The sequence below is a fragment of the Lactuca virosa genome, chromosome 6 (genome assembly GCF_052849685.1).
Source record: "Lactuca virosa cultivar CGN04683 chromosome 6, Lactuca_virosa_CGN04683_v6, whole genome shotgun sequence".
Classification (NCBI taxonomy): Eukaryota; Viridiplantae; Streptophyta; class Magnoliopsida; order Asterales; family Asteraceae; genus Lactuca; species Lactuca virosa.
Genome location: NC_136431.1, coordinates 262341060 through 262368559, shown reverse-complemented (window position 1 = coordinate 262368559; position 27500 = coordinate 262341060). Strand labels below are relative to the sequence as shown.

Sequence of the window (27500 nt, the reverse complement as noted above, 5' to 3'; positions counted from 1 at the left end):
GTGAATCAGTTGATTGTATTAGACAAAGATCAAACGTTGGAGGCTTTGTTGAATGATCACCAATCCTATTGGGAATTGGGGGTGGGGTATTTTTGTAATTTCAATGTGTTTTCTACTGTTTTCATGGTTGTTTATGCTTTTGTGCATATTTTTCTATGTGAGTCGAATCGGATTCAAGGTTTAGAGTTTAATGGGCTTGAATTGCCTGATAGTTTTGGTGAATTTGTTACGTATGGAGTAATTTTCTTCAACTTGGAGCGCATTTATATCATGGTTTCCCGGTTTGTCCAAGCTAGACTGAGTAGAGGTAAACTTTTCCCTTTGTTACTCGTCAAAAATTTATTGATTATGCACATGTTTATGCTCTCATTGATTGTTGACAGGAAACGATCATGGTGTCAAAGCTCAAGGTGAATGATGGGTGCTTACAGTAGCACTCATCGAGGGAAACAAGTTAGCTCCATTGGATTGTTCGGGTTTCTCAGATCGTTTTGTAGTGTTGACATGCAATGGATTGTTTGGGTTTCTCAGATCGTTTTATGTAGATGATTCAATGGATGATATTGGTGAGATCCAATTCTATTGGAATGGAATCACGAATTCTAATTCTGTTGGAATCACAGAAGTTGATGCTTGAAGAACGGACCATAAAATTGAAACGAACCACATTAGTCTTTTAGAATGTATTAGTCGTTGTTAGATTTTGATGTTTTCTTTCCCGTTTTGAAAGTTTTTTTAGTTTTATTCTTTAACAATAAATGTAATTCTTAACAATTGTTACCCGTATTCTATAAGAAATAATGTATTTTTTGTTTTTATTCTTCAATTGATTGTTCAAGAATTTGTTATTCTACAAGAAGTTCTTAAAGTCATGAGCAAGAAATAGGTTCAACAATATTTTTATTATTTATGGTTCAAAAATATTTTTATTTTTGAGTAAATAATTAAATAAATAAACATATTCTGTCAGAATGTCCGAATTAAAATAGTTATAATTCGTAAAATCGGATTTTTAAAACTAATATAATTTATGATCCCTTAAAATATGCAATTTTCCTTTATTAAATCTATATTAATTGACTAAAATACCCTTGTAATTAAATTAGATGATATTTTTAAATTACATTTAATTCGATAATATATATTAATCACTTTCTTAAAATAAGTAAAATTGATTGGCCCACAGTTATTCATACAATAACACAATAATTACTTTCAATAGAATAATTTAGGCCTATATATATATATATATATATATATATATATATATATATATATATATATATATATATATATATATATATATATATAGAAGGCTATCATATTTTAATTAATGAAACAAATTGTAGCAAAAATTGTATGCTTTTAAGAAATAGGCTTATGTTAAAGTACATGTGAATATTTTAAAAGAAATATGGTTTATATTTATAACTCTACAAATAAAATTCCTTTATATTTTTAGTAATTATTTATTTGTGGAATAAGTGATGATTTGATGGTTCTTACTTAGGGAATATAAAGTTTATATATTCCTAAATATTATTTTAAACGTAAAACCCAAACCGGGAGTTTTTCTGAACGGTTCGGTTATTCCAACTTTTCGTTTTGATTTGTCAAGATTTTTTACACAGACTAGCAGTTATATTTGTTTAGTTTGTGATTGTTGCTTTCATTAAATGACTTACTATATTTTAAAGTTACGACTTAAACGACTTATTATATTTTAATATTTTAGAAGTTAATACTTAAATGACTTACTATATTTTAAAGTTATGTTTTTGGTCACTTATATAATTTTTTTGTCTTTTTTTTTTATTAATTTCATTAATATACATTTTCAAGTATTATTTTCGTCCGCCTCTTCTATATATCTTTGTTTTCATACTTTTATGATCCACTTGATATGATATAATCGTTATGGTGATGTATGTACACTGTTGACATTTGTAAATTAAATTGTATATACGAATTACAAATGAATTACTCCATACATTAAAGTTAGGTTTTCGTCTATTACACAACTCTTTATAGTTTTCATTTTTATTAATTTCTTTAAGATATACTGTCAACTTTATTTCGCATCCTCCATATACAACTTTTTGGATCAAAACCTTATTTTGATATTTTTATAATCCATTTTATATGATCTAATCGTTTCCATGTTATATATGGACCGTTGACATTCGAAAATCACATTCTATATAAATTGCAAAAAAATTACAATGCACTTCAAAATTACGTTTTGAACCCTTACATGATTTCTCTTTATAGGCTTTTTTTATTATTTGCAAAAAAAAAAAAAATTATCCGTGGCATACTTAAATACTAGTCTTTGAAATAATTTACTGAGGCAAAAAGATATTTGAACAAAGTATAGAGGCGTGGATATTTTGAGAAGCAGCAAAAATATCTACACCGTACAAATAAAAATCCGCCGCGCTGCAAAATATCTAAAGTCAAACATGAACTTCGGACTGACATGGCGCCATGCCATGTGGAAAAGCTATGACATCTGGCACTTCTATTCATTGCGCTCGCCGAATCATTTAACAAAACTCTTTGGCTCATCCTCAAATTCCACAACCACCGCCGTGTCTTCTTCTTTTTCTTCTCTGTTGGTATGGAGTATACGCTTCCGCCGCCGGTGACAGAGGCGCCACCATGTTCGGTGGCGTCGCAGATGATGGGGGACGAAGCGGGGTTGAGTAATTTTGTCGAGCAGGAGGAGAGTTCAATTATGGTATGAATCTTTATCATTATGAATATATATGGTCATATACTAGTGTTTATTTCTTGGGTTTTATCGTTGTATTGTAAATTGTAATGGTGATTTTCTAAGAATTTTATAATGTTAATGTGGCTTTTAGGTTTGATTTGGAATAATAACAATTATTATACTTTTTGGTAGTATTGTTCTTGGGATTGTTTAATATCATTCTAATGGCATGTTGGTTGTTGGGGAGATAATTAGGATCCAGTCTTTTCAATTAAATTTGGTAGTTTTCAATTTTAAAATCTTAACCAACTTTAATTTCTCAAGAGAAGATGGCAAAAACTTTGAGAGGTCTGCTAAGATTCGGACACACAAGATGGGTTGCGTGGATTTAGGGTTGTGCTTAATTCAAATGCCCATTAGGCAATTCTGAAAGTTTATATAATGCTTGGGCTAGATTTGTTGGCTAATATAATTATAATTATTATATCTCAAAAAGGTGGAGTAGTGTGAAGCTTATAAAAGGATTATAAAAAGAGTACAAGGCTTTGATAGTAAATTGACATGTTTATATATATTTTATGTATTATATATTTTTTTTCTTTCTTTCTGTTGCTATTTTACAATTTAGAAAGGTCCTAGTGAAATTAATTTCTATAGAGGACCATGTTTTTTCTGCTATGTTCCTATTTCTTTGACGTTATCTGTCATTGTGAGGGTTGTTGGATTTCGACATATTTATCATAGAGTTTGAGTAATCTTTTTAAAAAAACTCAGGAATCCCCGAAAAGAGAACCATCAGAATGGACTGATGAGAAGCATAATTTGTACTTAAATTCCATGGAAGCTTCTTTTGTTTACCAGTTATATAATTCATTGGACATGCAATGTGGGAAAACCCAAAACGAGTGCTTGCTAGATACAAAGTCATCTAGGAAAGTTCATACTGGAACCCATTATCCTTCTGGCGAGGTTTGAATTGATGCATCTTGATTTATCTATCGGCTTGTAATCTTTCTTTTTCCCTATTTAAGATATGTTTTTTGTTTATATGTTTGTCAGTTTAAGGTTCTACAACATGGCTCTTGGTCAAGGATTGATTTCAGGAGTGAAAAGTCAGTTGTTAATGTAGTTGATAGACCCCATGTGACTTCAAGTAATCCATGGATTCAGCATTTTAGGAAAGCTAAGGAATCCCTTTCACCCCAGGAAAACGGGACATTAAGTACAACAACTCAACAAACAAGTTACGGTAACACAGGTATTTGCAACTTCACCCAATATATATTTTAACGAATGAACACTTGTGTTTTTACCATTTTATCGATTTAGCCACTTAAATATATTGTATTATGATTGAACCATTATACATGTTTTTAACAAATTAAAACAGACAAATTTCCAGGTAATTGTGTTTCTAAATATTGGCAAAATACAACAACGTACTTTCATCATCCTATAGACTTGGTTATTGAGCAATTATTTAAACTTATTATTATAATAATAGTTTGGTGGCTAAATCGATAAAATGATGAAAGTACACTGCAGTTTTCTGTATTTTTCCCGGATCTAAAATCCAATAACAAGGAAAAATTATTTTTTTTATTTTTTTTTTCAAAGTGGTTAACATAAGAATAATGGTTTAATCACTAGAGAAAAATAGTGAAAGTAGCTATATCCATAAATGTGTTGTACTTATTTACATTTCTTCCTTATATTTACTACAAGATTCATTAATTAATAGTAAAGGCTATATGACATATGTAAGTGTGTTTTTGCTATATGATTTGCCTACACATACGCGGTAGCTTGTGCATATTGGTCGGATGATGGATATGCGATGTGTGTGTGTCATGTTAGATGGTATCAGAATCATTAATTCATAGTTTGGTCTTACTTTCTGACATTGCAGAGGTGATAGATCAAAACTTTGTTGAAGATTCTGCTATAGAGATAGTGACCACACCCTACAACAAAAAGAGGAAGAATACTTCTGCAGTTTCCAAATTAGGCAATGGTCAGGTAATGTGCATGGTTAATGATATGAAAGTAGATGTTTATGAGATTATACACTCGTCTAGTCTCTCAGTCTTTCTTCTTTTATCAGGCTGCATCCTTTTGGCACTTGTCCTGTAATGGAAATGGCCGATAACCATGTTTCTGAGGCCTTGTGAGTTGTGAAGTTTTGCGGTGATTTCCAACAAGAGAAAAGGGATGGCTTGTTTGGATCTTAATATAACGTGAGATTATTATTCAACAATGGTATTATTTAGGACTTGTTAGCCAATATGATGTTGCAGTAGAAATCTTAGAAAGAGTGGCATTAGAATCATACTAGAAGATGGTGTCACACAACTTAAGAAGGTACAAGTATGCGATGATGATCCAAACAAGCGTTGTATACATGACATCGTCAACTTGGCATACTTATTTCAACTTGAAATCCTTTACATACTTATTTTCTGAACCATGTCAACAACATTTCTTGTTAAAAACAAGAATAGATGCAGAAAAATAATAACTTAAATAAATCGGCTTAGAAAGCACAAACATTTGCTACTTTTTCAAGTGGGTTTTGTATGTAACTTCAATCGTGAACAAAAGCTTCCGAAAAAGGCGTTAAAACTGACAACAACAATGGGGTTGCAAAATGATGGCTATGGCTAGATGGAGAGAGTTTGTTATGTGTAGCACTATCACAAAACAACCTTTCAAACATAGATATTAGCGACTAGGATATCCGTTGCTTGTAGCGACGGATATCAATAAATTTCTAGGATATCCGTTGCTTGTAGCGACGGATATCAATAAATTTCTGAATTTTAAACACATCTCTGACATTAGCAACGGTTTATATCCGTGGCTAATCCATCACAAAACATTACAATTAGCAACGGATTAGTAGCAAAACTTAATATTCTTCATAATTCGTTGTTGAATATTCGTCTATAGTAAGAATAATATTTTTGAAATTAGAAGTTTTATCCGTTGCTAAAAAGAACTATATATGCAAATTTACTTTTTCAAATTCAGCGACAAGATAGTTTCTAAAAAACCGGTGACATATTAGGTACTTACATATGTGAGTGAATATTTTAGATTTTGCATGTTTTGATTCTCTATTCATGTTGACGTTTGAGAGTTTGAGAGTACCGTTCATGTATTTTGTATGCTTATATTTATGTTTCTATTAGGTATCCTTTTAGTAAATTCTCTACATGCTTTAGTTCTTTTTTACTCAGGTGCGAGTAGATCATTTGTATCTCAATCCTTTAGCAGGGGTTTCGATATGCCTCTTGGGGAGTTGGAGTGACCGTTGCGAGTTTCCATTGCCAACGAACACAATGTTTCTGCTCCGAGTGTTTTCCGTGACTGTATTTTGGAGATATTTGGGGTGTCCTACCCGATTGATCGGATTCCCATCCCTATGGGAGATGTGTGCATAATTATAAGGATAGATTGGTTGAGCAGGTTTGGAGCTTTGATTGATTGCGAAAGACATCTAGTAGAGGTTCGAACCCCAATTGGGGAGAACTAACCATATATGGAGAGGGTACCATGGTTGGTTCGACTTTCTGTTATGCTTCTAGGGCTAGACAGTATCTTCAGGATGGGTGTGCGGGTTATCTTACATATGTAGTGGATACTCGGGTGGAAGGGAAGAAGTCAGTTTCTGATGAGCTAGTTGTTAGGGAGTTTCCGGATGTCTTCCTGGAAGATTTTCCATGTGTGCCTCCCATGAGGCAGGTGGAGTTCAGGATCGATCTGATCCTCGGTGTGGCCCCGATTGCTAAGGCGTCGTATCGCCTCGCACCACCTGAGATTCAGGAGTTGTCCTCTTAGCTTCTGTTGGGCAAGGAGTTTATCCAGTCGAGTAGTTCGCCTTGGGGAGCACCGATCATTTTCGTCAGAAAGAAGTATGGTTCATACAAGATGTGCATTGATTACCGGGAATTGAATAAGTTGACAATGAAGAACCGTTATCCACATCTAAGGATTGATATCCTTTTCGATCATTTGTATGAATCATCTTGGTTTTGTAAGATTGATTTGAGGTCGGGATACCACCAGATGATATTTAGAGAGGAGGATATTGAGAAGATGGATTTCCGAACTCGTTATGGTAATTATGAGTTCTTAGTAATGTCATTTGGGCTTACCAATGCAACTGCATCATTCATGGATTTGATGAATCGAGTATGTACGTCAATGCTCGATCCGTCGGTTGTTGTGTTTATTGACGATATTCTAGTCTACTCCAAGACCAGGGAGCATCCTGAGGAGCACCTGCGAAAGTTACTGTCACACCCCCAAACCGGAACGGCGGAAACGTTCGGGGGTGGATGACGTCATATGTAATATCACAATGATTGCATCATAGTAATCAAAGTAAACACAACCATTACATTGAATACATATATGAAAAGGGTTTTTACATCTGTTTGATTCTTGTTTTTATACATCAAAAGTATAATCAAAAGAAAAAGACGTGACTCTATACGCTTCGTCTTCTTAAAACTCCAGGAGGTACATGTCTACTGATTTCCTGAGAATACAAACAATTTTGAAAGAGTATCAGCATAAAGGTGGTGAGTTCATAAGCATGTTTTTGAGAGGAAAATCGGTTAATGAATTAATGAATGTATTCGTATGCTTACAAGAAAGTCCATTATTTTCTAACACATGTATTTTGTTATTGAATCTCATATCGTAATAGTTCATATGTATAGTTACCATTGATGTGTTGTGCATTGTTTGATTTAATAAGAAACTTCTTTTTACATGAAAAACCCTGGTTAGCACCAGTATGTATAGTAAGTTCGGAAAGCTCTGAAAAACTGTAATATGTATAGTAGTTCTATTACCTTATAATAGAACTAATTAAAGTTATTACCATTCATACATTAATCGTATATTCTTAGTACCAAATTTATGAGTTGTTATAACCATACTTGACCATTGAATTGCCTGAACGACGTTCTTCAGGTGTCGGAATCGAAATGACTTTGTCACCCAGGCCTGCCGGCCTAACTGTAGCTAACAGTTATGGTGCGGGATTGTCAATCCCGTATAGATCTATACACAAACTCACGTTCTCCAGCAAGGAGACTCTGGTTATAATCTCAGGACTTTTGTTAGTACTTAGGTAAGTACGCGAAGAATGCTCACTCATAAAATGCTATACTAACGATTACGTGCAGAAGAAAATGAATCCATTGAATTTAGCTTGCTGTCTATATATCTCATAAACTACACATTATATAGTTTATATATTTGATTTCATTGAATCTATGTTTGTACATTGATATGTTAGTTGTTCCATAAACTATACATGTTATAACTTATATGCTCATTCATGCATTTAATTTATGTTTTACATTGAAAGTTCTGTGATTATGATGAAAACTTCCCTTATGCTCAGCATAGTACAAAAGGGATAAAATATCTATATATTTTATAAAAGTATAGAAACTGTATGATTGTATCAATTGCATCCTTTTTAAGTTTATTGAAATCCTTTTTATATAAGTTTCACAAAATCAATTATGTTTGGCTTGTATCCCCCCTGAAAACGTTAAAACAGTAAAGGCATAGGGGTATGAACTCACAGTTAGTTGCGTACAAGTTTCGAATCAACGAACTGAAATGAAGACCCTCGAGTTGTAGCGTGTGGCACTTAACAGAGCCCTAATAACAATTAAATACATATATGTATCTAAATTAGTGATTTCGTTAGATAAAGTGTTAGAAAAACACTTGTTTTCGGTTAAGGAATGTTACCGAGGCTTGATTGAATCGAGGAAAGTGGGTTTTCAGTCTAATGCACCACTTAGGAAGGGTGTACGGCCGTGAATGGGGTTTACGGCCGTGAAGGGAGTTTACGGCCGTGAACTGTCTACGGCCGTGAACTGCCTCTTGAAGGGTGTACGGCCTTTGAAGTGTGTATGGCCGTAAACTTATGTGCGGTTAATGAAGATTTGCAGATTTGAAGGGTGTACGGCCGTACAATCAAGAACAAGGTTGCTGGATTCGATGAAAAACGTGTTCTACATGCTTCAAATCGACTCCCAATGACGATTCTTGATGATTTTCGGAAGAATACGGGTGTTTTTGGGGTGTACGGCCAAGAGTTTAGAGAGAGAAGGAGAGAGTGTCCGACCAGAAAAGTGTAAATGAGGGGTAGTGTCTCGTATTTATAGGGGTTTTTCGAGGTCGGTGGTGGGGTCCACCCGATGCTGGCCGTAAATGAGTGTACAGCCGTACACGGGTTTACGGCCGTAAACTCACTTAGGCCGAAAACCGATGTTTTGATCGAAGGATAACTCAAAATTTCATGAAGTTTTGGTCCCGACTCGTATAAAAATTTAATTTATATAAACTAGATGATTTTCTAAACCAAGAAGTTTGACGGGAAACTTAATAAAATTCAGATTTTATTAACGAAAACGGATAACGGTAAAGGAAAAAGGTTCGGGTTGTCACAGTTACTTAGAATGTTGAGGAAGGAGAGGTTGTATGCCAAGTTCTCCAAGTGTGATTTTTGGTTGCGAGAGGTCCTATTCTTGGGACACCTTGTCAATCAAGATGGGATTTTGTTCGATTCGGCGAAGATCGAGGCGGTCATGTAGTAGGAGGTCTCGAAGTCTCCATCTTTGATCTGGAGTTTTCTTGGGCTTACAGGTTACTACAAGAAGTTTATTTATGATTTCTCCAAGATTGCGGTCCCACTTACTCGCTTGACAAAGAAGAGTGTAGATTTTCATTGGGGACCTGAGCAGCAGGTGAAATCTGAAATGCTAAGGCAAAAGCTATGTGAGGCCCCGATATTGACCCTTCACGAGGGTGTTGAGAATTTTGTGGTATATTGTGATGCTTCGATTACCGGTTTGGGGGCGGTGCTTATACATCCGGGTAGGGTTATTGATTATACTTCCAGATAGTTGAAGCATCACGAGGCTAGGTATCCTACGCATAATTTTGAATTGGGGCGGTGGTGTTTACCCTCAAGACTTGGCGACACTATATGTATGGGGTTTGTTGTACCATATACAAAGATCAAAAGAGTTTGATATATCTTATAGACCACCTGAATCTGAATATGATACATTGTAGGTGGCTTGACGTGGTCCAGGATTATGATTGTGAGATCCTTTACCATCCAAGGAAGGCAATGTTGTCGCTGATGCCTTAAGCTGCTAGGCGGCTAGTGCTCCTATTCGTAACGTATGTTTGAGGATTACCATCATTTCACCGCTTCTAGATTTGATCAGTGTACCATCCCAAAAATCAACCATAAATGTTTTGAAAATCAGAGTGTAGGTTTTATGAAGAGGTTTTATTTTTAATCATAAATAATAATAAAATTATCTTTTCACGTTACATCAACATAATCATAGAAAAATGTGGAAGCTAAGTCTTGTTTTAAAAACCATATCATAACATAGATCAGATAAACTAGATGTCATGCCCCTCCGAGAATGTCCAGATATCCCAATCATGCCAATTCCTTGCCCTTCGAACCTGAAGGACCTACAACTAAAAACATAAAGTAGCAACCGTGAGCCTAAGGATTAGTGAGTAATCACAACACTAATCCATTATACAGAGTATATGTAATACACACAATCACACATAATAGCACATACTTCAAGTGATATGTCACATATTACTTACATTCTTACATATACCTAAACACATACGAATGCTAACATTATGATCATTAGCCACAACTAGATTCCCTCACATATAACTAGATTCCAATCTTGGGTTATGGTATCTTCGTGATTATGAGTTCAAACTGGTGGGATACACTAACTTCAATCATGGTGGATGTGGCATTGATCACAGAAGTACTTCAGAAGGGGCTCAAATGCTTGGAGATAGGTTGGTGAGCCGGTCTAGCAATAAGCAGACATCAATGGCTTGCTCTACGGCTGAAGCTAAATATATAGCCACTAGAAGGTGTTGTGCTCAGATTTTATGGATTCAAAATCAACTGTTAGATTATGGTCTACAATTCTCACAGACTCCTATCTATTGTGACAACACCAAGGCCATTCAGATGATACATAATCTAGTGCAACATTCCAAAACCAAGCACATCGATATCTGTCATCACTTCATCAGGGACATTGTTCAAAAGGGAAAAGTAGAGTTGTTCTACATCCCATCCATTGATCAACTGACTGACATTTTCACTAAGGAATTGGACGGAAAGACGCTAAACAAATAGATCTTGGCATGCTTTCAACGAATTAATCGTTTTCTAACTCCCCTTTACTTGCTTTCTTAAAACACAAAAACATAAAAACAAGTGCTAATTTTATTATGCTTTTAGAACATTCCATTGTTTGCTTAATCTTCTTTCAGTGTTAGAAAGAGCTAGAATCATCCAAAATGTTTTGAATGCTGTTGTTGTTGAGAAGAATATTATCATCAAGTCTCCTTCTTGTTGAAAATATTCTTTCTCTCCTCCACCCATTGTCATGGTCGCAATATGCATTCATTTATACAATGAGTCTTACTTTCATCTACCGACTCATAATCTGAGAAAATATAGAATGCCCTGGTGTTGATCTTGTCAACACGATGGTTTCATAGATTTGAGCCAGTTAACTCAATGGTTACAAAGATTAGTTCCTGGTCCCCTCTTGCTCTTGATGAACATGAAGCTTGGAATCCATCTGCAACATCTCAATGATTAATGGCTTCATCACTCTTGATTTGCAGTGAGTTGTATATTTGTGTGCTTGTTCTTGATTGTGTTTTCTTTTATAGCCAGACTTGAAGGACATATATCTCGAATGTAACACCTGTTCCAGGTATTGATTTATTTTTATAATTTTTAGGGTTTTGTGCATGGACTCGGCGAGTTGGGGCGCTCCAACTCGTCGAGTAGAGACTGTTAGTGGACGCAACGTTTGGGTCCTACTCGACGAGTCGGAAGGCCCCGACTCGACGAGTAGGAGCTGTGAAGAGAAACCCTAATTTTTAGGGTTTGCACCCTATTTAAAGAACTTATTGCGTCTCTTGTGGCCTCCCTTATCACCCTAACATCCAGAGAAAACCCTAGATCGATCTTAAACCTTCTTGAGTGAGAGAAAGAGTCTTTGTGAGTGATTTTGGGGCATTTGTGAAGGATTCTATAGCTTGAAGAGGAAGGAAAAAGGAGAGGAGCAGTAGATCCAACATTTACTCTGTCTTGGCCATCATTTTGAGGTATAAAGTCGTCACCTTGATCTCTAGTTGATTAGATCCCTTTTCTTGGAAGTAAAAGGCCATTTTTGGTGCAAAATGAAGTCAAGCTTGGATCTGGACTTATCACAAGGATATTGTCATACCCCCAAACCGAGATGGCGGAAACATTCGGGGGGCGGAGGACGTCATGTACAGTATCATAACAATGCGTAATAGTAAAACAAGCAACAACATCCATTGCATTAATAGAGTAGTTAATACATGTGTGTTCTGAGTATGGTTGTATGACACCAAAAATTGTATATATCAAAATAAAAGACGAGTCTTGAACATGCTCCGTCTTCTCAAAAACCTGGTCCAGTGTACCAGTCTACTGGTTCCCTGAGAATACAAGTTATTTTGAAAGAGAGTATCAACATTTAAGTTGGTGAGTTCATAAGTATTTAAGTCCAAAGGTTTGTATTTGTTTAGTAAAATGTTTGTAAACTTCCCAGAAAATCCTATATTTTCTTCTAAAAGTGAACTGTAGTCTTATACCCAGGACCCGACTGTTTTGTGCGTTTGTTCTCTTGTAAAAATATATGTGTGTACTTGAATTAGTATAAAATGCAAGTTTTCCATATTTATAAGATAAGCTACCGATGCATTAACTACCTTGTAACCAAAATGGTTAATTTAGGTTAAATGTGATTAGGTTATAACAATGCTTGATTCACTAGTATAAAACACGCCGTTCTTCAGGCGTCGAAAATGGTACGACATTTGTCACTCGTAGACCTGCAGGTCCCACTATAGGTAGTAGCAAGGTGTGAGATGGTCAATCCCGTATAGATCTATACACAAACTCACGCTCTCCCTCCAGGAGACTCTGGTTAAAAAACGTGACATAACAAGTATATTGCTATATCATGAAATGGTATCTCACATTTTAGTTATCTTGTTCTTTTTATAGTATGTATGTATTGACTCATGTATGTTTCTCTGATCTAGAAATAGTGTGTATGTATAGACTCATGTATGTTTCTCTGATCTAGCAATAGTGTGTATGTATAGACTCATGTATGTTTCTTTGATCTAGCAATAGTGTGTATGTATAGACTCATATATGTTTCTCTCATCTACCAATAATGTGTAGTGATCCTCTAAACTATACCTATTATAGTTTACTAGTATGTTTGTTTGAACTGTTACTGATTTGTAGAAAATACTCAATTGTTCAACATAAGCAACTGAGTTAAGTATGTTCCTTAAAAATGGGGTTTAATATTAATGTATATATTTAGTAAGTATAACTATGATTTAGCCGACAGTCGGACTAGTGATCCTACCCTAAGCCCACAACCAAACAAGGAACATGAGTCAAGGTATTTAGCAATAGTCCTAAGTTTGTTAAAGAATACTTATACATAAATAGATACACGAATATGATTTTGATAAAAACAGAAATCTAAGAATAGTTTTAAAATGGTTTTAACAAGCGTTTGAGTAAAAGAAATCCTTTTGTTTGACGTTTTCACATGTAAGTGGTTAACACAATTATATTGTGTTCTACTTGTATTCTCCCCCTAAAAAGCATTTAAAAACGTTTAAAACTGTAATTTGTAGGGGTATGAACTCACCTTATGTGAGTGATTCGATTGGAGATTTGATATAGGAAGATAAGTTTCACGGGTGAAGTCCCGAAGCACGAACGAGTCCTATTTAGCATATTAAGACATATATTTGTATATATTTAGTGATAATAATCATAAATATAGCAAGGAAAGGGATTGAGTTGCAAGCTTAACTTACAAAGGAGGGTGCTAGATTCGAAAAGGGAAGCCTGGAAGGAGTTCACGGCCCACACTCTAGTGTGTGTTCTTGGAGAAATGATGATGATGCAAGTGTTCACGGCCCAAAGATCTTGATGATCTTGGGTTCACGGCTTGATGTTCTTGACAAATGGTGAGGATGCAAGGGTTCACAGACCAAGAACACTTGATGTTCTTGAGTTTACGGCCCAAGGATCTTGAAGATTTATGAAAACTAGAGGATCCTTAGCAATATCTTTAAGAAGATTCAAAGGAAAAGGATGATAGTTGAGAGGAACGTGTTTTCGGTTGAAGATCCTTGGGAGAAAAGCATTGTGTTTGCGGTTAGAAAGGGAAGAAGTGAGGTAAAATCAACTAACATTTATATATATAGGAGGGGATTTCACGGCCGCAAACTGTGGGTTCACGGTCCGAAGCCCAATCACGTCCCGGAGGCTCGTTCACAGACCGAAGGCTTGTTTGCGGTCCTCGGTTCTAAATGACTTCCCTCCATAAACCCTATCACTCATATACACAAGTTCCATACACTTTTAGCTCCTTAATCTAACTATATTAAGATAATAAAAGAAATAAGTTTGACCCTTGATTGATATGTTTGACTTTAGTTGACAAAGTTTGACTTTTACAAGACATAAATTACGGGTTGTCACATCATCCCCTTGTTAAAGGGAATTTCGTCTCGAAATTAAGACTAAGAAATACACATGGACTAAGGAAAAAGATGAGGATACTTATGTTTCATTTGATCCTCCCGCTCCCAAGTGAATTTAGGTTCCCGTTTTGCATTCCAGCGAACCTTCACTATCGGGATACGACTTTGTTTCATTTGCTTGACTTCCCTATCCATGATTTCTACGGGTTCTTCGACGAAGTTGAGGCTCTCATTGATCTCGATTTCATCGAGTGGGATAACAAGAGTCTCATCAGATACACATTTATTTAAGTTCGATACGTGGAAGGTAGGGTGTACGTTACTAAGTTCTTGAGGTAGTCGGAGTTTGTAAGCTACAGGGCCGATTCTAACGAGAATCTCAAAAGGCCCAATGTACCTTGGATTTAGCTTACCACGCTTTCCGAAGCGTATCAAGCCCCTCCAGGGTGAAACCTTCAATAGAACGAGGTCACCAACCTGAAATTCCAAAGGTTTCCATCTTTTGTCAGCGTAGCTTTTCTGTCGGTCTCTACAGGCTTTCAATCGCTCACGAATCTGAACAATCTTCTCTGTCGTTTCCCGGATGATTTCCGGACCTGTGAGAGTGCTGTTAGGAACTTTTCCTTTAGCTCGTTGCGTGTCGCCCACCTCAGCCCATCACAGAGGGGATCTGCACTTTCAGCCATAGAGGGCTTCAAATGGGGCAACTTTGAAACTAGAATGGTAGCTGTTGTTGTATGAAAACTCGACCAATGGCAGATGGATATCCCATGCTTTACCAAAGTCGATCACACAAGCGCTCAGCATGTTTCCCAACGTTTGTATCGTCCTCTCACTCTGTCCATCAGTTTGTGGGTGGTAGGCTGTACTCATGTCCATCCTAGTTCCCAGGGACTTTTGTAGCGACTGCCAGAATCTTGAAGTGAATCTACTGTCTCTATCAGAGATGATAGATATGGGAACACCATGCAGTCGTACAATCTCCCTAATGTATGTTCTTGTCCGTTTCTCCATCTTGTCAGTTTCTTTGATTGGTAGGAAGTGTGCGGACTTAGTTAACCTGTCTACGATCACCCATATGGTATCGAGACCACCCGTTGTCTTGGGAAACTTGGTTATGAAGTCCATTGTAATCCGCTCCCACTTCCACTCAGGTATCTCCGGTTGTTGTAGTAAACCCGAAGGCTTCTGATATTCTACTTTAACTTTGGCGAAAGTTAGACACTTGCCTACAAAGGTAGTAATATCAGCTTTCATGTTAGGCCACCAATATAGCTTTTTGAGATCCAAATACATCTTATCTGAACCTGGATGAACGGAGTATCAAGTATTGTGAGCTTCATTCATGACAACATCTCTGAAACCACCAAACTTCGGTCTCCAGATCCGATCCATGAGATATAAGACTCCATCACCCTTGACTACTAAGTTCTTATCCATCCCTCTTAGGGCTTCACCTGCCACATTTTCAGGTTTCAAGGCTTCTTGCTGAACCTCCTTAATTTGTGTGGACATATGTGAATGGATTGTCATAGTCAATGACCTAACTCTACGACCTGAGTATTCTTTCCGACTAAGGGCGTCGGCTACTACATTGGCTTTATCGGGATGATAACGAATTTTGCATTCGTAGTCATTTAGTAGCTCGACCCACCATCGTTGTCTCATGTTGAGCTCCTTTTGGTCGAATATGTTCTGAAGGATTTTGTGGTCTGTAAAGATAGTGCTTTTCGTACCATACAGGCAGTGTCTCTAGATCTTCAGAGCAAATACCACTCCTCCTAACTCAAGATCATGTGTAGTGTAGTTGACTTCGTGTGTCTTAAGCTGTCTTGAGGCATAGGCGATAACCTTTCCTCGTTGCATAAGAACACAACCAAGCCCTTGGTTGGATGCATCGCAGTAAACCACGAAATCTTCTATCCCTTCTGGGAGGGATAATATCGGTGCAGTGCATAAGGCTTGCTTCAACGTTTGGAACGCATTCTCTTGTTTCTCTTCCCAGTCATAGGTCATACCTTTCTGGGTCAATGTGGTAAGTGGTTTCGCAATCTTTGAAAAGTTCTGAATAAACCTGCGATAGTAGCCAGTGAGGCCTAGAAATTGACGAATTTCTGTAGACGTCTTTGGTGTTGAACAGTTATCGATGGCTTTTATTTTGGAAGGGTCCACGTGTATTCCCTCTTCGCTAACCACGTGACCCAAGAAGTCGACTCTTTGAATCCAAAATTCGCATTTAGAGAACTTCGCATAAAGCTTCTCTGCTCGTAGTGTTTCTAAGATCTGTCGTAAGTGTTGACTATGTTCCTCCTTACTGTGAGAATTGATGAGTATGTCTTCAATGAACACGATTACGAACTTATCTAAGTAAGGACGACACACCCGGTTCATTAAGTCCATGAATACTGCGGGTGCATTGGTTAATTCGAAAGGCATCACTACAAACTTGTAGTGACCATAACGAGTTCGGAAGGCTGTTTTGGGAACATCTTCCTCTAACACTCGTAACTGCTGATACCCGGATCTTAAGTCAATTTTTGAAGAGTAGCTCGCTCCTTGGAGTTGGTCGAAGAAGTCATCTATCCGTGGTAGGGGGTATCATTTCTTAACAGTGAGTTTGTTTAGCTCGCGATAGTCGATGCACATATGGAATGATCCATCATTCTTCTTCACGAACAAGACCGGTGCACCCGAGGGTGATAAGCTTGGTCTAATGAATCCCTTGCTTATCAGTTCGTTCAGTTGACTGGATAGTTCCTGCATCTCAGCTGGTGCTAGTCGGTAAGGCGATTTGGCTACAGGGGTAGCTCCTGGAAGTAAGTCGATTCTGAACTCGACTTGACGTTGTGGTGGTAATCCTGGAAGTTCTTCAGGGAAAATGTCGGGAAAGTCGCATACTTCTGGGATGTTCTTTATGTCTTTCACCTCATGGTTCACGTCAACCACGTGAGCAAGGAATGCATGATATTCCTTCCGTAAGTACTTCTGGGCTTGTATACTTGAGATGATTCGAAGGCTCGTGCCTGGTTTGTCGCCATAGATAACTAAGGTTTTGCTATTCGGTAGATTAAGACGAACGACTTTCTCAAAACACATGATGTAAGCACGATGAAGATTCAACCAATCCATGCCGATAATGATGTCGAAAATTTTAATTAACACAGGCATGAGGTCGATTTGAAATGAATAGCTATCTAGAGAGATGGCGCATCCTATGTATATGTCGTTAGTGCTCTCAGTCTTCCCGTTAGCCATTTCTACGGTGAACGTTTCTTTTAGTACTCATGGTGGTTGTTTAAGTAAGTGTGCAAATTTTTGGTTCACGAAACTCCTCTCCGCTCCACTATCCAATAGTATGCATGCATAAGAGTTATCGAGGAGAAATGTACCCGTGACCACCGTAGGGTCTGCCACAGCCTCATCATGTCCTATCGCTAGAACTCTCCCTACTCCACCAGGGTTCCCTGCTTTCGGGCAGTTCCTCTTGTAGTGTCCAACCTCGCCACACCCATAGCAGGCCTGGCCTGCTCCAGCATTAGGGACCTGGGTGATTGGCCTTGCCGGAGCCTTACAAAAATGGGTTGTGTGCCCTTTCCTATTGCAGTTAGTGCACTGCATCTCCCGGAAGGGGCCGTTGTGGTGGAAGTCACACTTGTTGCACTTCGGTAAGCTCCCAGCATATTGCTTTGCCGGTGCAGGGCCAGCAGGGGTTGTTGCGGCATGAACAGCCACCATTTGCTGTTTCTTGGTGGAGTTCTATGCCGATTTGTTCTTCTTTCCGTCCCAAAACTTCCTCTTGTTGTCGTTTGTTTTGGCCGGTTCTGGGACAACAGGGGTTGTTGCTGGTGTGCAGACTCCATGGTCAATGAGTCACTGTGTCAATCGTTTGGCACTGTCGAATGTAGCGGGGTTTGAAGACAAGACATTCCCCTAAAATGGAGGTACCAGTCCCCAAATGTACCTCTCAATCTTCTTGGCCTCAGTGGGGACCATCCCTAGACACAGAGCCACCAAGTCACTAAACCTAGTTGTGTAGGCTACTATTTCAGAGCCTTTCATGGTCAGGCTCCAAAGCTCCTGTTCGAGCTTCTGGACTTCGCCCCTCGGGCAGTATTCTCCTATCATCAGCTCCTTCAGAGCTTCCCAGCCCATCGCGTTAGCCACTATCAGAGTAAGTGACTTGACATGGCTATTCCACCATGTGAGGGCCCTGTCTAAGAAGGTGCATGCAACAAATTTTACTTTGCTTCCTTCTGGGCATGAGCATATCTCGAAAGTAGACTCCGTCTTCTCGAACCACTGCGAGAGGGCAATGATTCCACCACTGCCATTAAAGGCTTTGGGTTTGCAGTTGGTGAAGTCTTTGTACGAACACTCCCTAGGGTGCCCGTGACTATCACCTTGGGTGGAGTTAACACCCGTTCCACCTCCGCTAGTACAACTAGCGTTGACCTGTGCAAATGCTGCCGTTACAGTCGCGGTCACTGCAACTTCAAAAACTACAGGATCAAATTGAGGAGGAGGTGGTGGTTGAGTTGGAGTTATTGGGGTAGTACGTCTGTTTGATCTATGAGGAGGAATCTTTCAACTATAAGTTTACAAAGATGAAGATAATTGTAAGTATTCAACAGTGAAAATAATGAGAGTGTTCCATGATCTAACACACCATAGATCAACATGTAATTGTTTGAGTGTTTTCAATAGAGGGTTACCACTAGAAAGATGAAAGTATTTGAATAAAGATTTTCCAAGAGGATTGGATGCTTGTCAATATCATTGGTATTATAGATGTATAGAGTTAAGGAAAATTTGACCTTGCAAAAGGTCTACAACATACCAATGTAGAGAAAATTTTGACAACATAAAGACCTAAACAAACTGAAAGTTCAAGGTCTAAACGTAAACAGGAAAATAATACTAGAGTCTAAAAGTAGACATAAGATATATCCAAAAGAGTAAGTAGAGTAAGCTCTACTCGCCAGGAGTGTTGTTCTGGTTGGTGCTAGATTCTGCCCTGGACTCAGCCATCTGCTGTTCTGTTTCCCACACACGCCTTTGCAATGCCACTTGGTTATGTCGAAGATCCCTAACTTCGGATTGGCAGGCATTTAGTCCTATCTGTAGTGCATCAGTGTCAGTCCTGGTTAACTCCTGGTCATCGGTCATGTGGCGGATATGGACTGTGTTGACTCCTGAGTTAGCCCTGATTTCCATGACTTAGTCGATGGTTGTCCTTCCTTGCTCAGCATTGCGAGCAACATGACGAAATAAGATAGGGATGGCTCTGTTAGCCGAGCCTCCGTCGCTCAAGTTGTAGAAGCTTCGGTCTCCATTATAGGGAGGTGTTTATACCTGCTCATGGCTCTACCTTCCCAAGTTCACTGCCCACAGAGGCGTCGGGCCTTGAAATCCTTGTCGAGGGTTAGGATTTTAGGCAACTTGAGGTGAATTATAGACCTCGGGTTCTGAGTCAGAGTCTTCCTGCTCATCCTCTTCGTTCTCTTCCTCAGAACTCTCCTCGGGGTCTTCTTCTACTGGGACTACCGGGTTCTCTTCTTCGGGTTCAGCTTTAAGCCAGCCACCGTTCCCTTGATCGGGAAAGTACGGGTCGCCAGGTAGATGGAATCCAACCGTGTTATCTAAGCGAGAAAAGGGGTGTAAGAAACATATAATAGATGTAATACTAACGACAATTATAGAATGATCCTTACCAGTTACTTCAATACTTACGTAGTGTATACCAGCTATATATGACTGAAGATAGAATAGACCTTCGAATAACTGATCCAACTCTAAGTCCACAACCAAACAAGAAACATGAACTAAAGCGAAGATCACAGATTCTAAGTCTATAACATCTTAGTCACATATAACCTTAGCGTATCCACTCAGCAATTATTGACCTACTAGTAAGGACCCTTTTTAGTTTTCACATAAGTAATTATAGTACAACAAAATACTCCTATAGTATTTTAAGTTTATGTTATGTTCTAGTGTTTCATTGTAGTAGAGTTGGTAAGTTTTAGACTTGTTGCCACACCACAACCATTCCTAGGCACATGCTAATCACTCCTGGGACAGATATAGTTGATCAGGCTATATCAATCCCAGACTTGATTATATGTCCCCAAGCCTACTTGTGCTGTTCAACAAACGCAATACTTTTGTTCTGTTCATGTATGACACTGTTCTTAGTATGAATGCATGTATGTATACTTTTAGTAAAATATTTTATTATTTAAAAAGTATATTCTCTTGGTCAGAGTGTTTTAATCCCGATGTTTTTATAGTTGTATATCTTTTATGGGTTGATATACTCAGTTCACTATAAACAATGCTCTAATACCAATCTGTCACACCCCCAAACCGAGATGGCGGAAACATTCGGGGGCGGAGGACATCATGTACAGTATCATAACAATGCATAAGAGTAAAACAAGCAAAAAACATCCATTGCATAAATAGAATAGTTAATACATGTGTGTTCTGAGTATGGTTGTATGACACCAAAAATTGTATATATCAAAATAAAAGACGAGTCTTGAACATGCTCCTTCTTCTCATGTACATCATGTACAGTATCATAACAATGCATAAGAGTAAAACAAGCAAAAAACATCCATTGCATAAATAGAATAGTTAATACATGTATGTTCTGAGTATGGTTGTATGACACCAAAAATTGTATATATCAAAATAAAAGACGAGTCTTGAACATGCTCCGTCTTCTCAAAAACCTGGTCCAGTGTACCTGTCTACTGGTTCCCTGAGAATACAAGTTATTTTGAAAGAGAGTATCAACATTTAAGTTGGTGAGTTCATAAGTATTTAAGTCCAAAGGTTTGTATTTTTTAGTAAAATTTTTGTAAACTTCCCAGAAAATCCTATATTTTCTTCTAAAACTGAAATGTAGTCTTCTACCCAAGACCTGACTGTTTTATGTGTTTGTTCTCTTGTAAAAATATATGTGTCTACTTGAATTAGTATAAAATGCAAGTTTTCCATATTTATAAGATAAGATACCGATGCATTAACTACCTTGTAACCAAAATGGTTAATTTAGGTTAAATGTGATTAGGTTATAACCACGCTTGATTCACTAGTATAAAACACGACGTTCTTCAGGCGTCGAAAATGGTACGACATTTGTCACCCGTAGACCTGCAGGTCCCACTATAGGTAGTAGCAAGGTGTGGGATGGTAAATCCCGTATAGATCTATACACAAACTCACGCTCTCCCTCCAGGAGACTCTGGTTAAAAAATGTAACATAACAAGTATATTGCTATATCATGAAATGGTATCTCACATTTTAGTTATCTTGTTCTTTTTATAGTATGTATGTATTGACTCATGTATGTTTCTCTGATCTAGAAATAGTGCGTATGTATAGACTCATGTATGTTTCTCTGATCTAGCAATAGTGTGTATGTATAGACTCATGTATGTTTCTCTGATCTAGCAATAGTGTGTATGTATAGACTCATATATGTTTCTCTGATCTACCAATAGTGTGTAGTGATCCTTTAAACTATACATATTATAGTTTACTAGTATGTTTGTTTGAACTGTTACTGATTTGTAGAAAATACTCAATTGTTCAACATAAGCAACTGAGTTAAGTATGTTCCTTAAAAATGGGGGTTTAATATTCATGTATATATTTAGCAAGTATAACTATGATTTAGCCGACGGTCGGACTAGTGATCCTACCCTAAGCCCACACCCAAACAAGGAACAGGAGTCAAGGTATTTAGCAATAGTCCTAAGTTGGTTAAAGCATACTTATGCATAAATATATACAAAAATATGATTTTGATAAAAACAGAAATAACTGATCGAAGCCCACAACCAAACAAGGAACAGGAGTCAGGGTTCACGGTCCGAAGCCCAATCACGGCCCGAAGGCTCGTTCACAGACCGAAGGCTTGTTTGCGGTCCTCGGTTCCAAATGACTTGCCTCCATAAACCCTATCACTCATATACATAAGTTCCATACACTTTTAGCTCCTTAATCTAACTATATTAAGATAATAAAAGAAATAAGTTTGACGCTTGATTGATATGTTTGACTTTAGTTGACCAAGTTTGACTTTTACAAGATAGAAATTACGGGTTGTCACAGATATGGTTCCAGATCTGGACCTCTCAAGGTCCCCAATGGTATAAAGTTGCTCACTTTATGTAGCCTAGCCCTTTCCATGCACAAGAACCTTGTAAGAAGCCTAGTTTTGAGGTTATGGCCTTGTAGGGCCTTGCATGCAAGTAAAGTTTGCAACTTTACGTGGTATCTGCACTAAGGGAGTTTGGATCTGGAGTTTGGGACCATAGATCCCACTAAAGAAGCCATGGGAATGCAAGTAAAGTTTGCAACTTTATGTGTAGCTTTATAACTAATAGGATATATGTTATGTGGATTGTGTGTGGGGTATGCTCTGGGGACTCACTAAGCATTAGCTTACAGTTTGTGGATTTATTTCAGGTTCATCTAAGCCCAAGGGCAAGGGCAAGGCTTGATGGCGCGATGTGCACTCTCACTCGGGGATTTTATGGGACACTCTAATATTTTGGAATAAAGTTGTATTCGATATGGTTTTGAAAACAATTGTAACTGGTTTTTGTGGATGATGAAAACGTGATTTGGATAATTAAAAATGAAAAATTTGTTTTTAAAATTGGGTCGTTACATCGAAGAAAGGAAATTGATTAATGATTATTTATTTCAAAAGGTTCTTCTTTGGTAATTCTACTCAAAAGATTTTCTGCCTTTATGAATCTTCTGAAAAAGCTATGTAAAGAGCCTCTGAAAAGGCTACACAATTATCGCTTTTAGCATATTTCCTTGTTTGACTAACTTTTTTTTATTCTTATATTGTTTATTATTTTGTATTGTACCTTTTAAAAGGATTTGACGGTGGCAGTTCATAAGCCAAGTATGTAACTACTCACAATTCATTGTCCGTAGAAGTTTGTTGTTGTATGTGCCTAAATCTCACTAAGTATCTCATCAGCAAGACCATCTGTTGAGATGACATTGAGTCACCCACTCACGCTGATTGTCTAGCATCGTCTAAACTTTCTAAGTGAGATTGCCTGGTCCAAATAAAAAATTATAGACATGCTTGGGTGTTTATTATTTGTTAATTGTTTCTTACCTGACTTCTTCCCTGGAAGCATGCTTGTCGTATGCATCAACTCTCATGTTCTACTAAAACAATGAGCATAACCCAATGGCTTACCCTGATTGCACAGTCTTCAACGTAAGAGATACTTGTCTGATCCTTAAATGACAAAGGGTTATTTATGTACTTGAGCTCCCAGTCTGAGATACGACATGGTACCATTGAACTAATTGATGGTGAACTTTAAAGTTGTAGATTGTAACTCAACTCTATGATACATAAGTTTAACTACTTCTTGTTGATGAGCTTCCATTGTTTATGATTCACGCTGATTCCACCTCAGTGCGACTGAAACAATCCATTATCTCCTTAATTTCTTCTCAATAAAACTTTAGGATTCACTGTGATATACCACACACTGATAAAAGTTTAAAACTCTGTGCCTATGGTTACTCTATGTACCGTAGACTATTACACACACCGACCCCTTCTTGCCCTTACATTCTTCTTTAAAGCTTTATGATTCAACGTAATATACCATACGCTGATGAGAGCTTGAAAAATCTGTGCCGATGGTTAAGCTAAAACACCACATCTTTTCACACACATCAATCCATTCTCTCCCAATAGTTCTTTTGTTAAGAAGTTAATGATTCACTGTATTAGCCATACACTGATAAAACTTCGACACTCTTTGCCGATGGGTACATTTCATTTCGGAATGTATTACATGCATCTTTCCACTCTTTCCCTTTTCTTCTAATAAAACTGATTAATGAATCAGCGTATGAAACCGCATGCTGATGAAATATCGCAATACTATGTCAGTGAATGGTAGTTCAATCCTATACTATAAGGAGACATCACACATGTTTTCCAGCTACAACTCTGATACGCTGATCGTTTCCTCTAGTACCATATTTGCTGTTAATGTGAAAAAGGGGGAGAAACTAAGTGTTATTGATCTAAATAGAAGAAAATTTTAAGAGGGATCCGACTCGATAGATGATATCAACTCATCATCTATTCATCCAAAACTACTACTTTTACTGTTTCTACTCCTGAAGAACTTAAATGGGATTAGTCAATACAATTTCTTAGGGGGAGCATTCTTTAAAGTTGAAGAACTTAAAGTTTCAATCTTACTATAAGGGGGAGTACAAGCTGAAGAATTTACTAAAGATTAGTTTTGATATCATCAGATAGAGGGATATTGTAAGGTCACACCTTATGATCTGATGAGTCAAACACTCTATACGCTGATTGTCAACGCCAATGCCAACATCAGCATCAATGCCAACGCCTCAAATCTTATAAGCGTCAGCGTGTAGATAGTGATCATATGTAATCATTGTATCTTAGGTAATTATATGGATTTGTATAGAATGGATAACAGATACGATATCTTTGTGATAAGGATCAATTCTTAGAATAGATTAGATACAATCTCTTGATTGAAGGGAGATACTAGTATAACCTAGTATATATTCAACATTAGGGTGAAACCCTAATGTAATCGTCTTGGTGACCATCTTTGTGACAACCCCTTTTTTTGGTGAAAACAACTCCTTTGTTGTTGAAAGATATCTTTGTGATTATTCTGTGTTCTTTACTTTTTTGTTCTTTATTTTGGTTTAGTTAATATGTTTGTTCTTTGTTAGCTATACATGAAGTGTATCCGATCGATACAAACCTTCAACAACAAAAAAACAAAAAACACTTACATACCCATTTCTGGAACTGATCCACAATTGCCATTCCTTGGCAATAGGTAACCAATCCTTGCTGTAAAACACACTAGCAACCTTGACGGGTGTTGGTTTTCATAGCATCCTTCCTATCCAATCAGTAACATTCATTATTGTCATGAATCAATTGACTATGAAGAATTATACTCCATGCTCACTCCGCTTACAATCTCGGTTGGAGTATAAAGATATTCAAAACAATTGGGACATAAGCAAGGAAAATCCCTCTGCGCTTCTTTCATAGCTGATGCAGTATCTATGGATTTTCTGATCTACTGATGAACTTTGACTGTCTTGAATCCATTAGCTACCAGTAACACATGACCATACAATGATTCCATCTTCATATTCTGGACCTCTAGTCGCGACCCTGGAATCATACACCAAATCTGTATCGGGAACCTCCATTTTTCTCAAATCCGGGTCGAAGACTCAGCTCGTGATTTGGTTTCCACCACAGCTATCGAACCGACATAATAATCCAATATCTAATACCCATCGCTTCTTACTAATGAGTGGTAAGTAATCGATCTGTTCTCCCTCGAACTCATGAGGCTGGAAAAATATTACTCAATCGCATTAAATGACAACACAAGTTCTTGTTTGCTCATCCCTAATAAAAGCTGCAATCATCCTTCAAACATCATGGTCACTTTCTCCTTGTGTCTTGCATCTCAAACTGATACCATCTTGCACTAGGTCCACATGACCTCATACTCGAATGAGTTGTACATGGCTACAATACTCAGACCCAAGCCATCAGGGCCTCTTAGGTCTGAACCAAAAACAGAATCATCCTCATCCAGACTAATCATAACCATAAATTCGATAGAGACGGTAAGATACTACATCGAATCATAAGACCATACTTGACTATCTACTATCTACCAGCTCCTCAGTAACCTCTTCGACTCTTCCTGATCCCGGTATGGGTCATGTGATTTCAGTATTACCAACTCATACTACCTTCCACACCTATCCGTAATTTTCCCAAGAACTGTCTCAAGGTTCGCAAGTCACTCCTCATTACCAAAACTTAATAATCTAATCACATATATATGTGCTCCAATAAGAACACACCACTAATCTTCCTAGACTCTCCTTATAGTATTTTTCTAACAATATATTACACTTCATTCTGCTACCCTGCTGGGAAGAAACCTCTATCAATATCAATTAACCATCTTACGAATACTAACTACAAGTATCAAGAATTAAGCAATCCTTTAACTGAGTGATCCTGCACTACAACGGTTGGACTCAAACAATAGTTGCACAATAGGGAAAAACCAAGAAATCTAAAACTCTTAAATTCTAGGGGCATGTAATCCTAACGTATTTGTTTAATAGTTAGTTAATATCGATACATATTTCAAGCAAACTAGCAGTCAAAGAACTAATTTAACAGGAAGTTTTAGCACACTATCCTGATAAGTTCCTTAGTCTATCTACTAGCATGCAAAATCATGACAGGAAACTAAAACATTCCAAGGTGGAACTAATCAGGTTCTATCATATAAGCACATAACAATTGCATATAATCATCACATAAGGCAGATAATTTAGTTTCATCACATAAATCGTTATACATCATATCACTTAGTGTAACGTCCCAAAAATTCACAGTATAAATTTTATTTTTAATTTAACCAAAACAACATTAATTCATTCCAAAAGGTGATCATAGTTTAACATCCGAAACATCAGAGTGAGAAATTCATAAATAGCCATTGCGGAAATAAAAACTCTGGGGGATGCAGTGCGATCAACTCGAGCTCTTCCCACTCAAACCGGAAGTACTTGAAACCAAGGTTGTAAAAATCGCTCGGCGGTCGACTGGGGTCAAGCGATTAATCGGTTTGGCGGGGATTAATCGGAGGATTAATTGGGGACCATAAATTACTAATAAAACTATTTTAAAACTTAATATATCCTAAGAAAAAATATTTGGTATAATATTTGAAATTTTGAAATTTTGAAATATTTGGTATAATATTTGAAAATTTGAATATTTAAAAATTTAAAATTTTGAAGTTTTGTAAATTTTGGTGTAATATTTGAAAATTTGAAAATTTGAATTTTTTAAAATCTTCCCGCCAAGAACCGCTGAGGACCGCCAAGGACCGTCAAGGACCGCCAAGGACCACCGAGGACCGCCTAGCCTGAGTTTGGCTGATATTGACCAATTTCCGCTAAACACCCCTAATCGTAATCAGTTGCAGACTGCCTAGCGCCTAGGCGGCCGCCTAGGCCGAT

The 27500-nt window shown here is 37.4% G+C and overlaps 1 protein-coding gene across 1 annotated transcript; it reads left to right on the top strand.

Moving 5' to 3' along the window:
- Positions 1–2604: 2604 nt before the first annotated feature.
- LOC145122700 (cold-regulated protein 27-like) lies at positions 2605–5134 on the top strand. The gene is made up of 5 exons (XM_079058260.1): positions 2605–2740; positions 3491–3685; positions 3776–3974; positions 4626–4735; positions 4821–5134. The coding sequence occupies exons 1-5, from the start codon at positions 2621–2623 to the stop codon at positions 4863–4865; spliced, it is 669 nt and encodes a 222-aa protein (XP_078914386.1). The 5' UTR covers positions 2605–2620; the 3' UTR covers positions 4866–5134.
- Positions 5135–27500: the final 22366 nt, after the last annotated feature.

What these genes read in the sequence shown, in the direction of transcription:
- LOC145122700 (XM_079058260.1), top strand. Translation starts at nt 2,621, where the DNA reads ATGGAGTATACGCTTCCGCCGCCGGTGACAGAGGCGCCACCATGTTCG. An exon ending in CCCATTATCCTTCTGGCGAG is followed by an intron (nt 3,686 to 3,775) that starts GTTTGAATTGAT and finishes TATGTTTGTCAG; the next exon opens with TTTAAGGTTCTACAACATGG. An exon ending in AACAAGTTACGGTAACACAG is followed by an intron (nt 3,975 to 4,625) that starts GTATTTGCAACT and finishes CTGACATTGCAG; the next exon opens with AGGTGATAGATCAAAACTTT.